The sequence below is a fragment of the Anser cygnoides genome, chromosome 1 (assembly GCF_040182565.1).
Source record: "Anser cygnoides isolate HZ-2024a breed goose chromosome 1, Taihu_goose_T2T_genome, whole genome shotgun sequence".
In the NCBI taxonomy this organism is placed as follows: domain Eukaryota; kingdom Metazoa; phylum Chordata; class Aves; order Anseriformes; family Anatidae; genus Anser; species Anser cygnoides.
In genome coordinates, this window is record NC_089873.1 from 33803273 (window position 1) to 33825185 (window position 21913).

Sequence of the window (21913 nt, forward strand, 5' to 3'; positions counted from 1 at the left end):
TAATAGGGACTTGAAATACCCAAATAAGTCAGGTGCTTCATAATGATACATAAAATAGGTTGACCAGTACTAAGGAAGTATGTGGCAGACTCTGAATTTAGATTACTGTCGTCTCCGAGTGAAAAAAGTCTAGATGCTTTTTTATTCATATTCTCCAATTTTTCAAGAAGCAAAAGGCACCAGATAGCTTGAGAGATGGTGGCATACTCTAAGCCCCTTCATGACCCTGCCAATAGTAAATTCTGCGTGCCACTAGATGCATGTAGTGGCTTCCTTTTATTAGTATTTTTTCCAAACATTTGAAAACAAGCCTGAAGCTAACTTCAGTGAATGAAAATCTATGGTTGTTATTTAAGGAAGTATTTTTAATGTATAAAAATATTGGCCATCTTCAGAGAATTTATTTTCTCATGGACCTGAATGAAACCAAATGACTTATTGAAGTTGTCATAGCAACAGAATGTCTAATAGGTGAATCTGATTTTTTCCAAAAGGTGGTATCTCTTTATTTCCAACTCAAAGGATCCTTAGAGGAACCAAGTTTTCAGAAAGCATTCAAATGACTTGTCCTTTAAAAACAGCCAGCCTTCACATGTCTTTGGTTGCCCATGTATTTTCACGTATTTAAGTACTTTGCATATCCATTAGTTCTAGGTATTCACCAGGCGTTAAATAAAAAAGTTAGCCCTCTCAGAACAGAGGCATGTCCGAGCTGAAAGGAGGAGGTAGGGGCTGTAAAAGGCCATCGCATTTCAGTTTCTTGAATCTTTTGGATCGTGTGTGTGCTGGGCTGATGTCCATTTAAGACGCCACGCTGACAGTATGGAGTGCCTTTTAGTGTGAGTACAGAACCTGGTTTCCATCGTTGTCCCATGATCACCAAGGCTACAACGTGCTACTTAGTTTTTGTCCCAGATGCCATTGAAACTTTTATACCCTGTATACATTGCTTGTTTTATTAGTAGTTTCCTTCTGGTCCTTCATTTAGTTAGTTGCTTTGGTCCTTTTTTGCACATATTGGCTGCATCTTTCTCTTTCAGGGCCCAGTCAGTCAGTTGGTGTTGAAATTAAAAGACGGGAAGATTGAAAGATCAAGACTGGTGCTGTTGATATGAACTGCCTGTGACTTTGCTAAATTAAGGAAACATTCTAAATATCTTAACAAACAAACACACAAAAAAAAACATTTTCTGAGTTCAGAGTATGCATGTCAGGTCTATAGGTACAGGTCTAAGTTGTTTTGAAACATGAGATTAGCTTTTTGTAACTACTTGATTATAATTTATGAGCTTTTGCACATCCATTTTTCAGTAATAAAAAAGCTCCATTTATTATACTTAAATTTCTTATGTCTTTAAAGCAAGACCTGTCTTTATGAGAATTGTTCTGCTGCTTGTACAGTCGCTGTGTGCCAGACTGGTAAGATTAGAATTTAAGACTAGTAAAGCTCATTTATAAGCTAATTTACAAAGCTGCTTCTCTTCACTAAAATTCCAGGTCATTCTTTTTCTCTGCAGTAAACGAATGGAGGGTTTGGAGGATTGAGGTCTGTACACTTGTCTGTGAGCAGTCAGTACTTATGTAGCATTAAGGAATCACTCTAAGTCCGTCTATTATGGTCTGGTTATTGTAGCTGAAATTCAGTAATAGGGTTGTTAAACTCCATGGATTCAGAAACAGCAAAATGTCCCCCCGGTAAACTGGCAGTGCTTTAAAAGGGATAAGTGTATGGGGTAGGTGTAGGGAAAGACTTTCTGTTTGTGATAGGGAAGACATAAACCACAACATTTTAGCCTTTGGGACTTTATTTTTCTCAGCAGATTAGAAGATTAGTTTGGGGTGAGATAGGAAAGAGGGAGAGCTCTTTGAAGGGGTGGAACTTAAGTAAATCAAATGACAACTAGAGGAGCTGAGAATTTAAGAGGGTGAAGCTGGTACATGCTTTGACATAGGGAAAATGTAGATCATCACTTTAGGTTGATTCCAATCCAGTTTTTCTATGAAATATTTATTGAATAAGACATTTGTGATAACTTTGTAAGAGTTGTCAACGCCAGAAAAAAAAGTAAAATCAGTTTAGTTTGCAAAGGTCTTCTAATTTATACTCACCCCTAATATTTTTCTAGCCTCCCCAAATTTCTTAGTCAAATAGAGTGGGAATCAATGTAATCATTTGCTTTCAGAGGGAAGAAGGGGACTTGATTCTTAAGATTTCAGAGTGCCTATGTTTGACAGAACTGTTTCAACACATTTTAATAAAGTAGGTATTAGCAGAGGAGCACATCTAGGATATTCATGGTGGTTAGCTCTGCTGGGACATGGATTTAATATAAAGTATAAGGTTCAGTATTTTTATTTTAGGATGGTGGTAGATTTGGTAGATTTTCTCTATTTGGAGTACTATATGTGTTCCTGTGTAGGGATTTTTACTTATTCTTATGCAATCTGACATTCAGTAATTAAAGTGTTTTATGTAAAGCTCAAGCTTTGACTCAGGCCAACATATGAGGAAATTAGATCCAGCCACAGCACTTCTGAAGTCATATTAGACAAGCTAAGGCACTCTAGCTTCTGCCGTCGCTGAAACGGCACATGCACATCATCATCTTGCCATCTCCAGCCATGTATACCTGCTAGTGCCCCTGCATCAGCTCTAGCGTTCATCTGACCCCTATCAGTTCGATAGATCAGTGGAAAACCAACCTATAATCCTCTTCATTTGCTGAATGAGCTCACTGAAGAGTGAGAGATGGGATGGTCAGGAGGGAACGTCAAGCAGTCACTGAGCTACTCCTTTAGGTCCTGGTTATAGAAACACATGCATGTAGGCTCAGTTTAAATTGATGGGACTTATCATGAATTTGATTAGTCTGATCAAGGACTTTTTGATGCTCCTGTCTTTCCTTTGGTGGGTCTTTTCTGTGATTTCAGCAGCTTTTGATGATCTCAGAGGAGAACAAGGCACAGCATGCTTTTGTGTATGTGTGAGAAAGATCACATCTGGATTTTTAGGTTTCCCTTTGACTTGGTATCAGAAGTAAGGCTAGTTTTATGAAACCATCTTTCAATATTGGTCTCTCAATTGCAATACAAACTCCTTCAGTCAGTGATGATGATGACACTCAGCGATTTACTGGGCTGTTTGGAAGAGCCTCCACACAAATGCTGGTAGGAGACCAAACAAACACTAGACTTCTGCAGTGACCAATGTTCAACTGAAAGTATTTTAATTGTTCCCAAGTTTCATTTTGGACCACAATAAATTTAAAATATTGTGATCCTAAGAGGTTTTAGACTTGCACGTAGTTCAGGATGCTGCGCAACTGTGTTCTCTCTCCTGATTTTAGAAGCCACTGCTAAGTTTATCTTAAAATACCAACAGCTAATGCATACACGTGGGGATTTAACCTGTCAGAATACATAAGCCACAGGTATTTTTTCAGTTCATGGTTACTGAAATACGTTCTGGTTTCAGAACAATCAGAAAAGGGAAGAGATGCTGGTCAGTGCATGATACGAAAATTGTATCAAAAGCTTTTTTTTCTCCTAAGATACTAAATATTTCTGGCATATACAAATGGAAAGATAACTGTCGTGAATTATTTCCTGATTATGTAGTGTTTTGAGTAAGATTTAATTGACTGGATGGTGTCAGTTTTTCCACAGGGAGAAAGTTTGTAAGTGTATGCAACTTTGTGATCTTGGAATAATTTCAGGAGGGGTGTTGCATCTAATACATCTGTGTAGAGTTAAGGCTACCCTGGGCCTTTTAAGTTGCCTTTCTTTATATGTTGGCATGCACCAAGTTCTGAAAGTCATAGTTTGTAATGAAAAAAACCACCTACGTTGAGATAATTAATTTACCAAGGTGATTAACTGTTTGATTTTGGTGTGTATATATAGCTTCTGTGCTTGCAGAACACTGGGATAATCTGCCACTGTGTACAGTATATCAACCTTTTTTTTTTTTTTTCTGAAAAGGTTTAAAGGGATTTCCAATAGTCATTAGTTGCAGCTGTGGCTCAGAATTTCTGACCTTGAATTACTGCCTTCAGTATATCTACACTCTCTTACTCTTGTGTAATAGCTAGGATTTGATATATTCTTCTTTAGGTCAGGAGGAAGGAAGGAAATGTTTTTCTGGACTTGACCTCAATAAGTATACTGGTAAACTGTACAGAGTAACTTTTACAATGCTTTGACTTGCAGACTTGTCTGGGGAAGCTAACGCAAAATCTGATTTGGAAAAAATGGACTTAGTCACAAGAGAGCTTAATGGGTTGTGATTTAGCTAGGAAATGCTGTTGAAAAATGTGAAGAAAGTGGAAATATAAATCCATAATTCCACATATCTGCATCCTCTGTATCACCTATTGTCAGTCTGACTCACGTTTTATGTTTTATGCCACTTTGACTATTGTTTCCAGTAAATCTTCATGTTTGTACGATTTGTTTCTTTTGGCAGCTCATCTCTTGAGGGATATGAAGGATTTAGTTATACTATGTATGTTAAAACCTATGCTATTTTTTATTTATTATTATTTTTTATTCCAGTTATCTAGAAAAGTATGAAAAAGTCCATCATTTTGGGGAGGAGGATGATGAGGTACAACCAGGCAATCCAAAGCCACAACTTCCCATTGGTGCAATTCCATCTTCTTATAACTACCAGCAACACAGTGTGTCAGGTAAATTTTTGAGGAAAAAAGTTTTGATTTTTTTCCATATATATATTGGAACAAGCTACAGTGTATTAATAAGTTCACAATAATATTAAAACCATCAAATGTATAGGTCACTCAAATTGTTAACTTAATACTTCAAAAACCTTTCTATTGTGAGCCAAAATAAAATTAATATGAGTATGCATAAGCTATTGCACTTCTTTCCAAATGTTTCTTTCTAATTAGCAGGGCTCAAAAGTTACTGCTCTTGAAACAAGGTACCTTGAAAATTTACAGATTTTGTTTCCATCATATCAGTCATCTCTCTGCAGAGCCAAATATCTGAGTTGAGCATATGATTAATTAAGCTTTAAAATCTGAGGAACAAAGCTCATGCATAAGAAGCCAGAATCAACCCCATTGTAATTTACAGACCAAAGTATCAATCTTGAAAAGAACCAATAAACACATCGGAATCTCGTGGACTCTGTGGAAGGGATGTGTAATTTGTTGTGTAGAAAGTGACTCCAAATGATATCCTGCTTTAATTAAAGTTTGCGTTTTCAAAGCTTTTCGTTGGAAGAACATATTGCAGTTTTGCATTCTGGAGATGTTGAAGGAATTAATATCTAACTAGAAAGGTACACAACTAGGTAGAATGTGTTCAACATTTTGGCCAAAGACAAATGGAAAAATAAATTGAATACTGTAAAAGCAATACCTTATTAATAAACTAATTTAAAAATAATCATTCATAATAACATTGCACAATATATAGTTTGAATATTAATTAGTTTAGCTGTGAAAACATTGTTTTAATTATTTTTTTCTTATTTAGATTACCTTCGTCAAAGCTATGGGCTGTCTATGGACTTTAATTCACCAAATGACTATAATAAATTGGTGCTTTCACTGTTATCTGGACTCCCAAATGAAGTGGATTTTGCAATTAATGTATGTACTCTTCTTTCAAATGAAAGCAAGCATGTCATGCAGCTTGAAAAGGACCCTAAAATCATCACATTACTGCTTGCTAATGCTGGGGTGTTTGATGACAGTAAGTATGTGACAACATTTTTGCAACAGAGTCAATACCTGTTTGTTGCATCGTTCACAATCCTTAATAACCAAAACGTTTGTAATATATTGCACTGTAACATGCCTGTATCTAGTTTTCATTTTTACCTCTTCCACAAGTATTGTTTATATCAGACATTGAACATTACAAATAACTTTTCAGTTAGGTAATTTAAAGCAGGGTTATTTAACATTTTAATGAAAATTTAGAATTAGTTTTGTAGTGGTACAGTTAAATTGTTCAAGTTGCTCAAATTTACAGCATTCCATTGCTTGTAGTGTGCTACTGCTTCCTTCTAAATTCGTAGGAACATACTGATTTTTCATATTTCTTTTCTAGTGGCAATCACAAATTAAAAATTAAAAAAAGGGCAGTCTGTAAACTGACCCATTAAGATCTTATCCTGGCTCTTTGCATTTAACTGCAGTGAAATTCAGAAAACAAAACTCAAGGGATAAGAAATACTTGATTTGTTAGCGCTTCATTTTTTAAAGATAGTCTATCCCATCAAAATACTTTACTATGTGAAATAAATTCTTCTGTTTGAGCTGTTCAGTGTGGCCTCCATGCCAAGGTGTTCCTTGTTAATTACTTGTCTGTCTTTCTGTCAACGAGAGGGGAAGAAAAAAAAAAAAAAGAAGGTAACCCCAAACCATCCTAAAACTCATAAAAGCATAGCTCCTACCTCATGGTGAGGAGGAGGAATTATTTACTGGTTTTATGTACTGATTTTTTTTTTTTTTTAGTTTTACAATAAGAAATAGCTGAAATGAACATTTTTAGCTAAATATGTTTGTCTGCTACTACAGATGATCATATGTATTTGTTGAGTGTAAATCTGCTTTGCATGTGTAAGCACAAACATAGTATGGTATGTCAGAGTTTCTGTTGTAAAATTCTGGGGAAGAATCTATGCTAGACATTGTACACTGTTTTTATATTGTTTAAATGAACTTTTTTACATAATGATTTGTAGCACCCCTCCCCCTCAATATTGCATTAGTGTCTTCTGACTTCTCACTTATGTTTGTGACTTGTGTCCATGCCCTTCAGTTACTGTTAGATATTGATCATTTAGGATCTGCATCTACCCCAGTCACAGGAACTTGCAAAGAAAAATATCTGAAGGGAAGCTAAAGTGAAACATAGCCCACCATGTTAGTAATTCCAAGGATGCTTGTTCTCTAGATTTTTTGTTTGCCATCACTCACCATTCCTTTGATGGAATCCTTTTATGGATTTAGAAATTTGTAAATAATTAAATTTGTGTTATTATTTCATGATCTTCTGGACATTGCAAAGGTAGATGGTGTTTTTTCAAGTTCTTAAATTGGACTCAGAGCACAGGCTTGTTCATAGCTGGCCCCTATCTGTATTTCTTACATTGAAAACTATTTGAGTGACAATAGTGACAAAAGGAGTGACAAGCATGTAATGGGCTTGCTCTTTTCTTTCTCTGGGGAAACCTTCATTTTTATCTTACTCGATACCTCTAGAGATTGTCTTCTGGATAAATCCAGAGTGTGTCCCAGCAGCATTAGGAAGACTAATTAAGACAAACTGGGAAAAGAAAAGGGGGATGCTTACGTATTTTTGCAGCATGGATTTTAATTTTTCAATTTGAAATACTTATGTGCTTTTGTGCTATAAAAGGTAAATTGTCAAGTTTGGTGATTAAATGAAATTTGTAATTAGCAAACTAAGTATGAAAATACTGTCATGATAATTTCAGGTGTAAAAAAATGATAGCTGATTAATTTTATTTAAATGTAATGTGTGTTTTAGATTTGGCTTGTCTATAATTAAGGTGTTATCATTGTTAGTAATAATATTTATAATGCAGTGTTTCTAGGTAACAAGAAAAACGTTTTCAGCTCCTCCCCTCCCCACCTGCCCCAAATAGTTTGAGATGACAATTACATTGTATGCAGTAGGACAGTCCCAGGGGTTTGAGGAGTATCTGGTATCTACAATTTGAAATGCTGCATAAGTCTTGGTTTGGTTTCTGTAAGAGCTGAAAGCTGATGTAGTCTTGGAAATCAGATTTTTTGCATTTTGCTCAAAACAATAAAACATTGGGAACCAAAATATTTAAGTATAACTTTACCTGTCATTAGTTCATTACAGAACTACTGCAAGACAAAGCTTAGTTTTAGATAGACTGAATCTTATCCTTGCTGCTTTCAAGCAGTAATGATTAGAAAAGCTTTGGTGGTGGCTCCATCAAAAATCCAAGAACACTCATTACGCTTCCTGTTTAAATATTGACTTTCAGTTGAGTGCTGTCAAACTATCACTGCTACTCTTCTGTTTTTTGGAAAACATTAATGGGACTTTGCTTAACTATTAAGGCAGTGTTTGCACATGGAAACTAGTTGTTGACGTGAGGTTGAAAATTGAGCAGTCATCATGTCTCCTTGAAAAGAGCTCTGGAAAAGTTTCCCATAGTTTTTCATTTCATTTCATTTCATTTATTTATTTATAGGGTTCCCAAAGTAGTCCATTCTTTAGTTCTAGTTGTTCTCTATTAAAACTGTAAAATTCCAGTAGTAGTTAATTACTACAGAAATTTCAGCAATATTATACAATTTAATACAGGATTCTTTTAAGGAGAAGGAGACACTGGAATAGTCTGTAGTGTTGTTGAATCTTTATTTAGTTTGTGGATTAGTAAAAAGACAAAATGTTCAATTTTTTTTTTACTGAATTCTGCTTTTTATGCTTAAAGCTTTAGGATCATTTTCTGCTGTATTTGGAGAAGAATGGAAGGAGAAAACTGATAGAGATTTTGTTAAGGTAATTTAAAAAATAATATTTTGAACTGGATATGGCGGGTATCAAATCCTTTAAAAGGAAGAAAAATGAAGATATACTAGCATGGGTATCTTGAATTACTCAATCTTTTTCCTTTTGTTTAAATATAGTAGGACACTAAATCACAGGTATCATAAAATGTTTGGATAAGCAGGAAGATAAGTATTTAGAAAAGATAGGTGTAGGCAAATGGATAAAGAGATTCCATGTTTCATTTTATAAAGAAAACTAATATGTGAAATGGAAAGGAAAAATTTAGCAAGAGAAAAGAATGGTGATCTTTCAATTAAAAAACAAACAAACAAACAGAAAACAACCACCAACATGCTGGATTATGAAAATCGGGACCATGCCAAAAGAAGCATAGGGCAAATTTCATTAAGTTAGAAATGTTGTGAGTTTGTTTCAGTTAGGTTTTTTTTATTCGCAAGGCTTTTTTATCTTCCCACTAGAGGGCATGATGTACTCTATTAGTAATGAAATGACGTAAAAAATGTAAGAGAAGTTGCTTTGTGTAAATGCTTCCTCCTTACTCTGGATGAGCATTTTGAGGTGAAAGAGAGTCCAAAATGTACTGTTATCTGAAGGAGGTTTCACATTTCAGCATGTTTGCCGTAACATACAGCAACTTCCATAAATAGAATTTCAGGTGAAAATTTATAAGACTGAAATAGAGGAAAGCTAGATTAGAATATATGTTGCTAATTTATGTTTTTTATTAAGTGAAAATGTGAAAAGGTGACCTGATGAGTTTCTTAAAAACCGATAGCCAGTTTTCTGCTCAGTTTCTTAATCTTCTTACACACTGAAATGTCTTTCCAGTGTATAAAGATATATTCGGATATATTATTAATAAGATTGTTATTATAGAGATGAGATTTTTTAGGAGCTCTTTCCATTTGTCTTTTGTTTTCTTTTTTATGTAACTTGATTTTGGGACAAGTTGGGCAATTGCAGTGTTAGTGATAAATGATAAATATTGTTGAAATGTTAATGAATAGATTCCCTAACCATAATTTCCTAAATAAAGTTAACAACAAAAAAAGGTAAGCTCTCATTTTTACTAGTATATGAACTTGTAAACACGGTTCAAGTGTACTGAAGGTAAGCATAAAAAATAATTCTTGATAATATGTTACCTTTTCCAGTGAGGAGTATGTTCAGAGTACTATAGGTTGTGTGTGTGTGGTTTTTTTTTAAGCACTTAACACTTCTGTTTTATCTTCACCCTAAACTGCCACAGACTGTTGCTGATCTAGAGCAGCAACAAGTACCATGTTTAGATCTATAAACATTTAAAATTGCACAGAATTCTAATTCATTATATGTTCATTAATTATATAAATGTAAGTAATTGTGATAGATAAGGACAGATGGTTCTGATAAATGTTTTTAAGCAAGTGTGAAGTAGAACCGCTGTAGCTGCAGTAAGGTTTACTAATAAGAGACTTGGATACTCGCCAAGCTCTATTTTTGAGCCCTACAACACACAGTACCACTCTGTAGTGAAATACCGCCGAAAGCATGTCAGAAACGTAACACCAAAACTAAAAATAACTCTTAATGCCAAGAATCCAGATTTTTCAGAACATCTTACTTAAAGCATTTATTTGACCCCACTACTGGAAGTCATTTATTTTGTATTGCAGCTGTGACTGTATCAAAACAGAGGAAGCATTATGGGAGCTTCCTGACATAGAATGGAGATACTTGGCTGGCAGGGTAGATATGGTTATATCTGTCTTTCAAATCGGGGTTTACAGCTTTAACATTAATAGAATGGCTATTGAGTGTGTTGTGCTCCCTCTCTTCACTGTTCACATTATCTTTTTAAAAATTCTTCTTGGTTTGTTTTTATTTTACTGCCAGTTGTTTGTTCATTTTCCTAAGGTTATCATTCCAGTCTGTTCTTCTGCTATAGTGGCAGCAGATTAGACATTTCTGTAAAGATGAAAACAGAAAAGAACAGAAAAGAGTTTTTAAACAGAAGGAAAAAAGTGCAGAATTATGTATCGAAAGAGATAGTATGGGATAGTATAGTGATGGCATGAACATAGAAATGGTAGAGATTAATAACATACTGGGAAAGAGCAATTTCTTAAATTTACAAATTCTAAGCTAGTAGGAATTGAGTTGGTAGAAATTCTCGAGTTTATAACCATTATCCTCAAACACTAGTTGATTTTTTTTTAATTTGTTGGAGTTTTGGTTGGTTGGTTTGTTTTTGGCAGAGAAGTATTAGAAATCTTGAAGCTGTTTTGAAAATGATTCTCAGAGTTAAATTTAGGATTCATAGAAGAAAAATAAATTTGGGTTCTTGGTAATTAAATGGTGATTTAAGTGTTGGTATGTCAGTTTTATGCAAAAAATACTGAACTCTTCCTAATCTTCATTAGCTGAAAATAGCTTTTCAAATGCAATAGTCAAAATATGATCAATGAGGGATGTTCAGAACATTTGATGTTTCATCTATATACCTATACTTACTGAAACAACTTTTTTTCCAAGCTCCTTCTTCTGCTTACTAAAATACATGAACATAAACTTGGAACTTTTGGATTTTACAGTTAGTTTCTGTATTTCAGTATCTTTATAAATATAACTGGGTTCACTTCAGAATTCTGTATTTATACTAAAAATTGTCTAAGTTTTTATTTAACATTTGCTTAAATTAACTTGATTTAATTTTTGGTCTCTTAGTCATATTAGAATTTTTAAATTACAAATCAAAAAAAATATAGCCATGTGTTTTTTTCATTATTTTTTCTCATTCTTTTACTACATTTTAGCTCACTCTGAGTAGTACAGCATCATTACCATTTCTCCCACCTTTAGCTAAGTCATTACTGTTGGCTATTTGGTATTCAGGCAACTCTTTTAGTTCTCTATTCATGTATCATAAAGAATTTTTCAAGTGTTTCAGTGCCCATAGTTTGATTTTTATATTCTGCTCTCCTCCAGTTTTGACCTAAAATCATTTTACTTTACGTATCCTCTCTTTCTGAAGAACTCTGGTACTACTTATTTCTAATATTACCTTCATTTAGCTGAATTACCTTTCCATTGTCATCTAACTATATATATTACTAGTATATTTTCACTTTGATCCAAAATGTGATGGTTTTTAGTCTGTCTTCTGCATATTTTGTGCGATGGTTAACTACAGTAGATTTCCTTTAGATTTTATCCATCTTTGTTCCTTAGTCAGCATTGATCAGGCATTTTAGGAGCAAGTAGAAAGCTCTGTGTGTTAAACACTTTTATTACTGCTGCTGCTTTCTCTTTTCTAAACATACCTACTTCGCTTTCCAGAATTCATTGTAAGCCACTATCATTTTTTGTAAAGCTTCATAAATGGTTAACAGTATCATGATTTTTTCAAAACAGTCTTCTGGTTTGGTAATGTCATATCCACAAACAGAAGGGCTTAAATCTTTGGGTTTGTCCTTTAACACCACTAATATTCCAGTTGAAGGTGAAGATGAATAGCAGTGTATTTCTTTATTTTATACTAAACTTTGAGAGAATCAGGTTTTATTTCACTGTTTGCTTGTTTGTTTTGCCAATCCTCACCACATTACAAGTTTTCCAATCTTCTTTTGCACTTACCATTATATATAGTGCTGGATGTGTTCTCGCTTTGTACAGTGCTTCCCTTAAAACTGAATCAAATATCTTTACTAATCAGTGAACATGAATGCATACTTAATCTCCGCTCCATTAGCTGTCAAAATCTGAGTATCATTTTAATTGTGCCTGCTGTTTTCCCTTATAGCTATGTTAATTTCTTGCTTTCTCCCTTTCTGAGTTTTCCTGGTCCTGAAAACAGGCTTAAATCTGTATTTACTCAGAACAACAGGATGTCCTTCGTTAAGGTCTTTGACTTCTTGGTGCCTCTTCTGGCTGTGGAATTCCAAAGTCTATGCTTATGCAATTTCCGTGCTTCCTTTATTGCTTTACATAATGCTTTTCTTTCTTTCTTTCTTCCTTTCTTGTGTGTGAAATCAGTTTGTTGTCCAACTCTTTCCTTTGTGTAAGTTTAATATTCATTTACTGTGCATTTATTCTTTGAGTCTGTCTCACATAATGTGTAGGGAGAGATCCTTACAAATTTACATGCCTAAAATACTTTTCAAATGTCACTTTCTTGTCTCTTCGTGATCCGTCAAGCTGTCAAGCTCAGACTTGGCTCCACTTGCACTCATATTTTTCTTGGACAATAAGTAGTCATGATCATTGCTGCAGTACATGATTTGTGAACTTAGACATCCATTGTTTTTTACAGACAGTAATTTTGTCAGTCTGATTTTTGGTGAATTATGTATAATCCTGTGTATCTTCTTCCAGAGGAACTTGTCTATTGACAGTAATCAGATTGTGCACGTGAATCAAGTTCTTTAACCCTCATCCATTATCTCTTATCATCTAGATGTCACATAGTCAAGTGTTACTTGTTTGAGTCCAAGTTTTAGCTTTATGTTCCAATTATCAGTATTATATAATGACCTAAAATATTTATATGGGGATAAATGTTGATAAAGAGCTTCAGTTTTTCTTCCTTCCTGTTCATTTCTGTTGATATGTAGTATCAAAGTGCAGCTATCCACACCTTTTCTTAGGGAAGTAATAACTGCCTGTGATGCTTGTTTTCTTGCTTCCCTGTCGTTTTTCAAACGAATGCTCAGGTTGATCTAATCCATCTTATTGCACTCTTGACTTTTCTTTGGGAAAATAAAAATGCTGGCATGTTTTGCCTTGTTCTTTTCTCATAGATGGATCTCAAACATATGTAGGTTATTTGATTTTGTTTTCCACCTTGTCATTCTCTGGTCTGTCCCCCCCCCCCCCCCCCCCGATACTTTTCAGGGGTCTTTTTTCTGTAGGCAGGAAATGAATGTTGAATAGGCTGAGAGCAATCAAGTCAGTCTACTTAAGTCCAAAAATCCTCTTCCCTTGTAAAGAAAAGGAATAGATGCAAGCTCATTCTGAACTTAAGATGTCTCAACACCTTTACTCAGGAGTACAAGATGTAGATAATCCTAGTGCTGTAGAGGAAGAACTGTTGGTTGGTTGGTTGCTTTTTTTTTTTTTTTTTGATCATTTACTGTCAAGGCACTTGATTCCAATGTGAAGATCTGTTTGAGATATGGAAACATCTGTACTTCACCAGAATCCCAGTGGATTAAGTTTCAGAACAAGGTGCTATTCTTTGTTAATTTGTGGTTTTCTCTACTATGTTTTTAAAATATTTTGTAATTAATGAAAAATCGACATCAGCTGTCTATGGTAAAGCTTTAAGGTGTTCTGGAGTTCAAAATACTGATAAAAATATACCAGGCTTCCATCTGTACATTTAGCATTTGTTACAAAATGCTTGTCAACAGCTAGAGTCTTAGGGAATTCTGTCTTCTCTATAGTTAACAGTCCATTTCCAAAATTATTGCTCTAAATACCAGATGCAGTAGGTTTTGGCTTACCTGCTCAGATTTTTGAACATTACTGATAAGTTAAGCTATTTAAGTTATTGGCTTGTTGAATGGAAGATGTAGCTTAATGTTTCCTGAGGTTGGTTGGTTTGTTTTTGACCTCCCCTAAGAACTAGGGCTGTGCATCTATCTGAATATAGACCAATATTCATGTCTTTGTATTAAACAGTACAAGAAGTGAGTATTCTGGTCCAGAGCCAGACCGGTTCTAGAAGCACAGATGAACTTACTGCTGACCTTCTGATTGTGAAAGCATTTCTCTAAACACTCCGAGTCATCCACAAGGCTGTTGAGGTTGTGCTAGAGTGGCTGAATCAGTTTAATTCTTTTCCATATCCTCTGTAGAAACATGCTTTTCTACAATTTTTTGGATGAGTGAGTAGGCTGAAGAGAGTGTGGTCTGTCACAGGTTACCTGCTTGGACATCTGGTTTGAATCTGTATGTTTTCAGCTTCTTCCTTGTTCTGGTGTATCAAGAGTCTGGAAGGATTTCCTAGCAGTTTTTTGTTCTGTGAGGCACCGTGCTCTTTCTGCTCAGTCTTTCTCCTGAGTTAGCTGATAATGTGCTAAGCAAGTATGAAAATACAGCTTCCTCTGAATGTCACAGCTACCTCCACTAGGACTGAAGTGATACCACTGGAACTTTTGCAGAATGCTTGAAATCTTAAAATCTGCAAAGTGATCACAGGAAGTTTGACTTACTGCTGCAGAAGACATCTCACAGTTGCTGAAACACCACTGATAAATGCTGGCTTTGGGAATGTAAGCCTACAGGTTTTGGTGAGCAAAAGGCCCTGGGACACTTCTGCAGGTAAAAAAAAAAAAAAAGCAGTGTTCTCAGTGAGCGTGATCATCTACAGTGATAGCGTATGTAGAAATAAACGCAAAAGAGAAATATATAATACAACTTCATTCATTCTGAAGTTGTGTTGTCTGTATGTTCATGCCCAGTCTTCCAGATTCTCCTCCTTAGAGCTTTAAGAGACCTTCCAGATCTCTCTGATTTGGAGTAACTGAGGCTGTGGGGGAACACAAGCTATCCTGGTGTGCTTTCGCCTACGTAACAGCACTTGTGTATGGGTAATCCTGAGGCAAAAAAACTCTCTAGTTTTAGCAGATAGTATCTTATGCTCACAGCAAGACTACATAATGAAACAATTTGAAGAGTAACAGTTGCATAAAGAGATTTTCTTTGGTGCTGTGGAATCTCTCATTTTAACTTGCAGAAAGAAGCTGTGTTCTTTTCTGAAAAAGATGATCCTATCCTACCTGACACCTATTTCTCAGTTGGTCTAGCAACTAGAGTGGGTCTGTTTATTTTGTGTGAGGCGAGATGTGTGCTCTTCCAGCAGTGTATTTCTGTCCTCATCTTTAGCCATAGGACTTCAAGGCTTTATCTTCAGCAGTATCTGCTGTGTCTTCGTCTGCAAAAAAATCAAATCGTCATTTTCCACTCTTTTGAGAACATGCCTTCTAGATGGAAAAAATTAGCTCCTTTGAGACTTTTTATTGCCAGAGGTTTTTAAATGTTTCACTTTGGACTGTAAGCTGAAATACTGAGAGGCAAAAAGTGGGTTATTGGAGGATTCAGCTAGCAAAATGTGATCATGCTGTTTTACCATTTAACATGGGACAGCATTTTTAACATTGCACTGTGATTGACTTTGTCCTCTTCCAAAGAGGTTCAGGTTAAAGATGAAGACTTTTAAGTATCTCTGCTCAATATTCACATAATAATAATAATAATAAATCCTTAACTGATTAAACAGCTAATCCTTAAAGCTTGTAAGGTTTTTCTTTTAAGTAGCAGTGAAATTTGAAGGATTATTGTCTTCATTCCTTTTCCAGAAGGAAACATCCTAAAGGAACGTGTATGTTTCCAGATAATATATTTCATATGCCCTTTAAATCATGACTGAAACCTCTTCCTTAAATGCTATAGTCTCCTTCTTTAAAAGGAAAAGCAGCTCAAAATGAAGTACATCCTGCAAACTTTATCTCTATGCCTTGGTCTTCTGTGGGGTCTTGATGGTAGCCTCAGTATTAACTAGAAAAATCTGTTTGTCACAAACAGTAGGAGGCTAGATTTTTATCTAGCTGTTCTTGTCTTGGCTAAAATGAGGTAATAATCCTTTCTGTGCAAGTCAGCCTCTTTACTAAACAGCACTTGGATGTCATTTAGCAGCATTGCAGTGAAAAATAAAATTCTTTTCCTTCCAATTTAGAAAATCTGTAGTATTATATTTTTCAAGAAAATAATAGTGTCAAGCTTGGTATGAATGCTGTAATTTAGTAATTACATTTGCATAGCAAAATTTCTCCTGCTGTTCAGCTGGTTGTACCATCCTTCCCTTTTTATCAAGATTTATTTGTGCTTTTATTCAGTGTTCATAACCAGAAGAGTAGCTCTATTTCTTTAGTGAGTCAAAGAAATATATACATTACTCAAATGAAAGTTTACATTTTTATTCTGATGTATACATTAGAATATATTATATATTTTTAATCTTTAGTATACATTACAGTGTATATTTTTATTAGCTTGCAAACCTTTGATTCCTTGATTGATAGTTAATTTCACCAGGCCAAGCAATGTAACCGTTTACAGATCAGGCCATATATTTATAAAGTAATTTGAATTCTAGTCTGCTGAAGCTTTCTGGCTTGCGTTTATTTATAAAGGTTTTTGGTGGCGGTGGTTGTTGCTTCTCTCTGTTCATTGATTTAAGGTGGTGTGGAAAACATTTTAGAAGCTTTAGAAAGTCTCTCCAAATAGAAATCTTAGCTGTTGGACTTCGGGCAGGAGCTAAGGTTTACTGAAACCGAGAGGAATCATCTGCCTTATGAGTTCACTGCTTGTAGGAAGTGAAAGAGAATGAGCTCTACTTTTTCCCACTTATTGCTGGATTTGTAATGGTTTGTGGAAGAACACCCATGTAGTTTCAGTAGCATAGATTGAGGGTACTGTTGGTTCATCACGAAAGCGTACTTCTGGTACTTGTGAAAGGAAGAGCTTCCTCATGAGAAGTACTGAACATCTTGCGTATCGTTCCGTGAGTGAAAAGTTTTGATACTATTAGATAAGTCAAGACTCAAGGCACTAGGAAATTTTAAAACCATAATCTTTTTCCTATTGAAAAGTATTTTAAAGTAATAAAAATAATAAAAAATAATAATTCAAGAAATATAATCCCCTAGAAATTAAGTGTATTTCTAATTTTTTCTTCAGTTTTGGAAGGATATTGTTGAGGATATTGAAGTACGTGACCTAATTTCTGACAGAAGCAAATCTCAAGGTGAGAAATCTTGACTAAACTTAATACATACGTGCTTGTAAATACAGCAAAGGAAGGACTAAAATATCTATTTATTTACATTGTAGAAATTCCATCAGAAGATTGGATTTGGGAATCCTTATTTCATCCACCTCGCAAATTGGGCATTAATGATATCGAAGGGCAGCGGGTTCTTCAGATCGCAGTGATTTTACGTAATCTTTCTTTTGAAGAGGGAAATGTTAAACTTTTGGCAGCTAATCGTACTTGTCTTCGGTTCCTGCTACTCTCTGCTCACAGTCATTTTATTTCTCTACGGCAGTTGGGGCTTGACACGCTGGGAAATATTGCAGCAGAGGTAATGTGCTTCAAAACAGAATAATTAAAATATCATTTGATAAAGGCATTACTTTAATGTTAATTAAATGAATTACTTTTCCTTGATCATTGGATGAAGCAGTAAATAAATCATTCTCTGAATTTGTAAATAGCAATTTGAAAGCAAGTATTCAAGGCCAAAAGTAAAATACAGGCTGTATGTGTTAGTTTGCTTAAATAGATTCACGTGGAGAAGACTGGTTACGTGGGGACATACAGGATATTGATACTGCATAATTTTTAGTTCTGCAGATGGAAGAAGGGAACTAGCTCAATTCTGCAGACTATACACTAGCTTGCTCGCTTTGTACTTCCTTTAGTTATAATCTTAAAACAGAACATTTGAAAAAGGGGGGTGGTAGAGGGTTTTATGCCACGTTGAGCAGGCACCGGTATGGTGCTGGGTATACTGCCTGAATCATGAGACATCTTTGTCTTTTCAAAGAGACTTGAAAGTAATGCACTGTTTCAGGTTGACATATCATTGTACAGATAAATTGTGCAGAATTTACAGGGAGTTATGTTCAGATATTCCTTTTATTTTTAAATATAACAGGTATATTTAAATTAAATGGGTAGATACCAGAGTATGAGACTTCAAGTATTGGTCCACTGCTGCCTGTCTGAGGAAGTTTGTGTTTTCATTTACTATGTATCCAGCATCTCTTGAACAAGAAAGAATGTTACCTGTTACGATGTCTGAGAGCTCTGATAGAGAAGCAGAAGTGGATACAAGTAGGATGAACAACTGTGGTAGCCTTTGGGAAGGAATGCTTGTTCCTACTTGAGTTCTGTTCTTTGGTGGATGCTAAAATGTATTTGAGTATGCTGTTAGCTGCATGGAAATAAAGTTATTTTCATTATTCTGAGAAAAAAATGTAAATTAGACTGCTACTTCAGAGTAGAAGAGGAAGAGGGGGCTAAAAACGCTAGCTAAAATAAAAAAAAACAACAACAACAACCTCACAGGGTTCTGTTTTTGTGAACGCAAGTGCCATTTAGCTATGCTCCATTTAACCACTTTTGAATCTTATGTTTTGATGTACATATTTAAGGATTTGAACTGTTAGCAGTATATGCATAGTGTTAGTCATATTTTTTTTTTCTCTTTTCCTATCAGCTTCTTTTGGATCCTGTTGATTTCAAAACTACTCATCTAATGTTTCACACTGTTACAAAATGCCTCATGTCAAGGGATAGATTTTTAAAAATGAGAGGTAAGATCTGAAGCTATTCTTGTTGCTGTATTAGAATTGAAATTATTGCTGTTAAACTATTTTTTTTTTTTTTTTTTTTGCAGGCATGGAAATCTTGGCAAATCTTTGTAAGGCTGAAGATAATGGTGTCTTAATTTGTGAATATGTGGATCAAGAATCCTACAAAGAGATCATATGTCATCTCACGCTGCCAGATGTGCTGCTTGTAATCTCAGCACTTGAGGTGCTATACATGCTCACAGAAATGGGAGAAGTGGCCTGCACAAAGATTTCTAAAGTAGAGAAGAGCATAGGTAAGGCAGAAGCAAGACAAAATCTACTACTCTCACCTATGTAGGAAAAAAACCTTTAGAACGTGTTGTGTTCAATGGTTAAAAATGTGGCTTGCTTGTGTGTGTGTGTGTGCACAGCTCAGGGATAGATATTGCAGTAGTAAATTTTACTATAATAACTCTTTGTGTCTGCAAGAAACTGATGATGATAGTAACTATGGAAGCTAAAATTATTTTAAAATATTTTTATGTCAGTAAGAAATTGTGTAAAACCTACGGAAGCATGTGGAGGCTTGTTTTCTTTCAACACGTGACAATTTTAAAGCAAATCAACATGTCCCAGCAGCATTCATTTGTCTTGTCCTAATGTCATTGTCAATTTTGCGTTTAATACTTTAGATACATTAGTATGTCTGGTTTCTATGGACATCCAGATGTTTGGACCTGATGCGCTTACTGCTGTAAAACTCATTGAACATCAGTGTGTTAACCAGCAAGGAGTACCTGATGTCAGACCACCAGTAATGGATCATGGTTCTTCACAGGCCCATGCAGCAGGTGTCCCGGGTTAGTATCACTATGAGAGAAAATACTCTTCTACAGAGTTTCCTATGTGGCGTGCATGATTTCTGTCTTTCGTAGGCTTCTAGTTGATTTACATAAATAAGTATAGCATTATATATGGTGTGTGTGTGTGTGTATATTATATATATACTATATATATAATGCTATACTTACTATATATATTATATATGTGTGTATATATATATATATGCACATACACACATATGGATATATATATATATGGTATTGTGGTGGTTTCACCCTGTTGGGCAGCTAAATTCTACTGCAACTGCTCTCTCACTCCTCCCGTTCAAAGGAAAAGGTGGAGAAAAATACAGTGGAAATGGCTCATGGGTTGAGATAAGGACAGGGAGTTTGCTTACAGATTGCTATCGTGGGCAAACCAGACTCAACATAGGGAGTATACCTCAAGTGCATGCAGGATGGAACAGAGCTATTCATTCTGCGGAAAAAGGAGGAAGAATCAATGTGACAGATACTAACATTCATGTCCAGTGTTTCTGGAACGGGTTCAGATACTTCTGTGGAAGTGAGTGGAAAAGAATGTGACTAAGGAGATGACCAAGAGTGAATGGAAGGAACCAATGTGACATTGTAACAAAGTTGGTTACTTTAAACTTGTTTCAACTTAGGAGTTGGAAAATTACTGTGTATTTGTGCCTGTTCTTGTGGAGTATCCTGTCACTCTTAAATCATATTCAGTACTCTATCCTTCTTAGAGTTAGCACATGGATCGTGATCATGAATCTGGAAGCTGTCCTTCACTAAGTGCTTGCTTCATGATTGCACTTCAGTGGTGTCCCTGGCCTTGGCCTGCCCTGCTTCGTTTTGGTAAACTGGTGCAAATCCGTAGTCTTAGTCCACCTTTGTGACTTACCTTAGTTGGAAATATCCAGTTTACAAGCATAGGAGAAACTGTACCAGTGATAGTCATGGCCTTGAAAATCATTTGCTTCATTCAGCAAATATGTTTTTTCCTTCCCCACAGCCTCTAGAGCAGCACCACATGTTGCTCCACCACCAGGAATAGTAGAAATAGACAGCGAGAAATTTGCGTGTCAGTGGTAAGTGCATAGCTCTATTCAAATACTTAAATGAAGAAGAAAAACTATTCATGTGTCACAGATTTTCCTAGCTTGCTTCTATTCACTGTTAGACTATTTTTTCTGAAAAGTATAAAGTAAAACCATTCTGTCATTGCTTTGAAGTAGCATGAAAGAAAAAACTCAACCAGGATGTTCACTATTGGACAGTTGATGCTTTAAATTAGTTGTTTTCTCTCTTTGAATATAATTTAATTTAATTTAAGCTCCTGTGTTGGTTTTATATATTTTTTAAGCTGTCAGGCAGCATTATCTGTTTCATGAGTGTTTTTTTCAGATAATGTCACCATATTACTTCACCAATATAGAAGTAATCCTCAAATTATGAAGCTAGACCCCTGCAAAACTCTCATGTGACCATTGTAAATCTCAAGCAGGTTAAGGAGTATTAAAGCCTCCCCTCCAAATTCTTTTGCTTCCACCTAACACTGTTGTTGATTACCTGCCAGATAGTGAGAAAAAAACTGTTCTGCCAGTGGTTCTTACGTGGGCTGAGAGTGATCTATTCACATTCTAAGTGTTTGTATTAATCGGTTCTTGATGGCCCTTTCCACTTGTGCTGCTCGACACCTCACACGTCCATCTTAACAATCAGACAAGAGCCTTCAAAACAAAGTGGCTACGATTTGTTAAAGCTTAGTGCTTCTAGCTCATGATGTAGTTTTACTCATTTTTCCAGCGAAGTATCGATTAGATGAGAGAAACATTGAAGACTCTTGTTGGTCAACTGATGTTGCTCTTATGCTGTTGTTTGCACTCTGTGTAGTATTATTATGTAGTATTATGGTAGAACAAGAAATTTCATGTTTAGATACTTAAACAGGGATACCTGGCGTTGGGATCAACTTCAACTTAGCCATCTACAAGTCGGTTTCTAGACAAAGCTGTTTTCCTAGGCTGCCCTTTAATTAATGGAGGGGGGAGATTCTCCCACAGTTAAATTAATGGTTTTCACCTGCCTAATTTGTGACATGATGAGAGATTACCTTCTGGTGCCACCTTTTCTTCATTAACTATAGAAAGCACTATACATCTAGCTTT

General features: G+C 35.4%; 1 protein-coding gene across 2 annotated transcripts in view; it reads left to right on the forward strand.

Moving 5' to 3' along the window:
* Positions 1–21913, forward strand: part of ARID2 (AT-rich interaction domain 2) — a 105345-nt gene that overhangs the window by 53497 nt on the left and 29935 nt on the right. For both annotated transcript variants that reach the window (XM_048065822.2, XM_013198991.3), the window contains exons 4-12: positions 4555–4688; positions 5503–5721; positions 8471–8538; positions 17272–17338; positions 17425–17675; positions 18816–18912; positions 18996–19205; positions 19584–19751; positions 20758–20833. In XM_048065822.2, the coding sequence (XP_047921779.2) occupies positions 4555–4688; positions 5503–5721; positions 8471–8538; positions 17272–17338; positions 17425–17675; positions 18816–18912; positions 18996–19205; positions 19584–19751; positions 20758–20833 (1290 nt within the window). The remainder of the gene's footprint in view (positions 1–4554; positions 4689–5502; positions 5722–8470; positions 8539–17271; positions 17339–17424; positions 17676–18815; positions 18913–18995; positions 19206–19583; positions 19752–20757; positions 20834–21913) is intronic.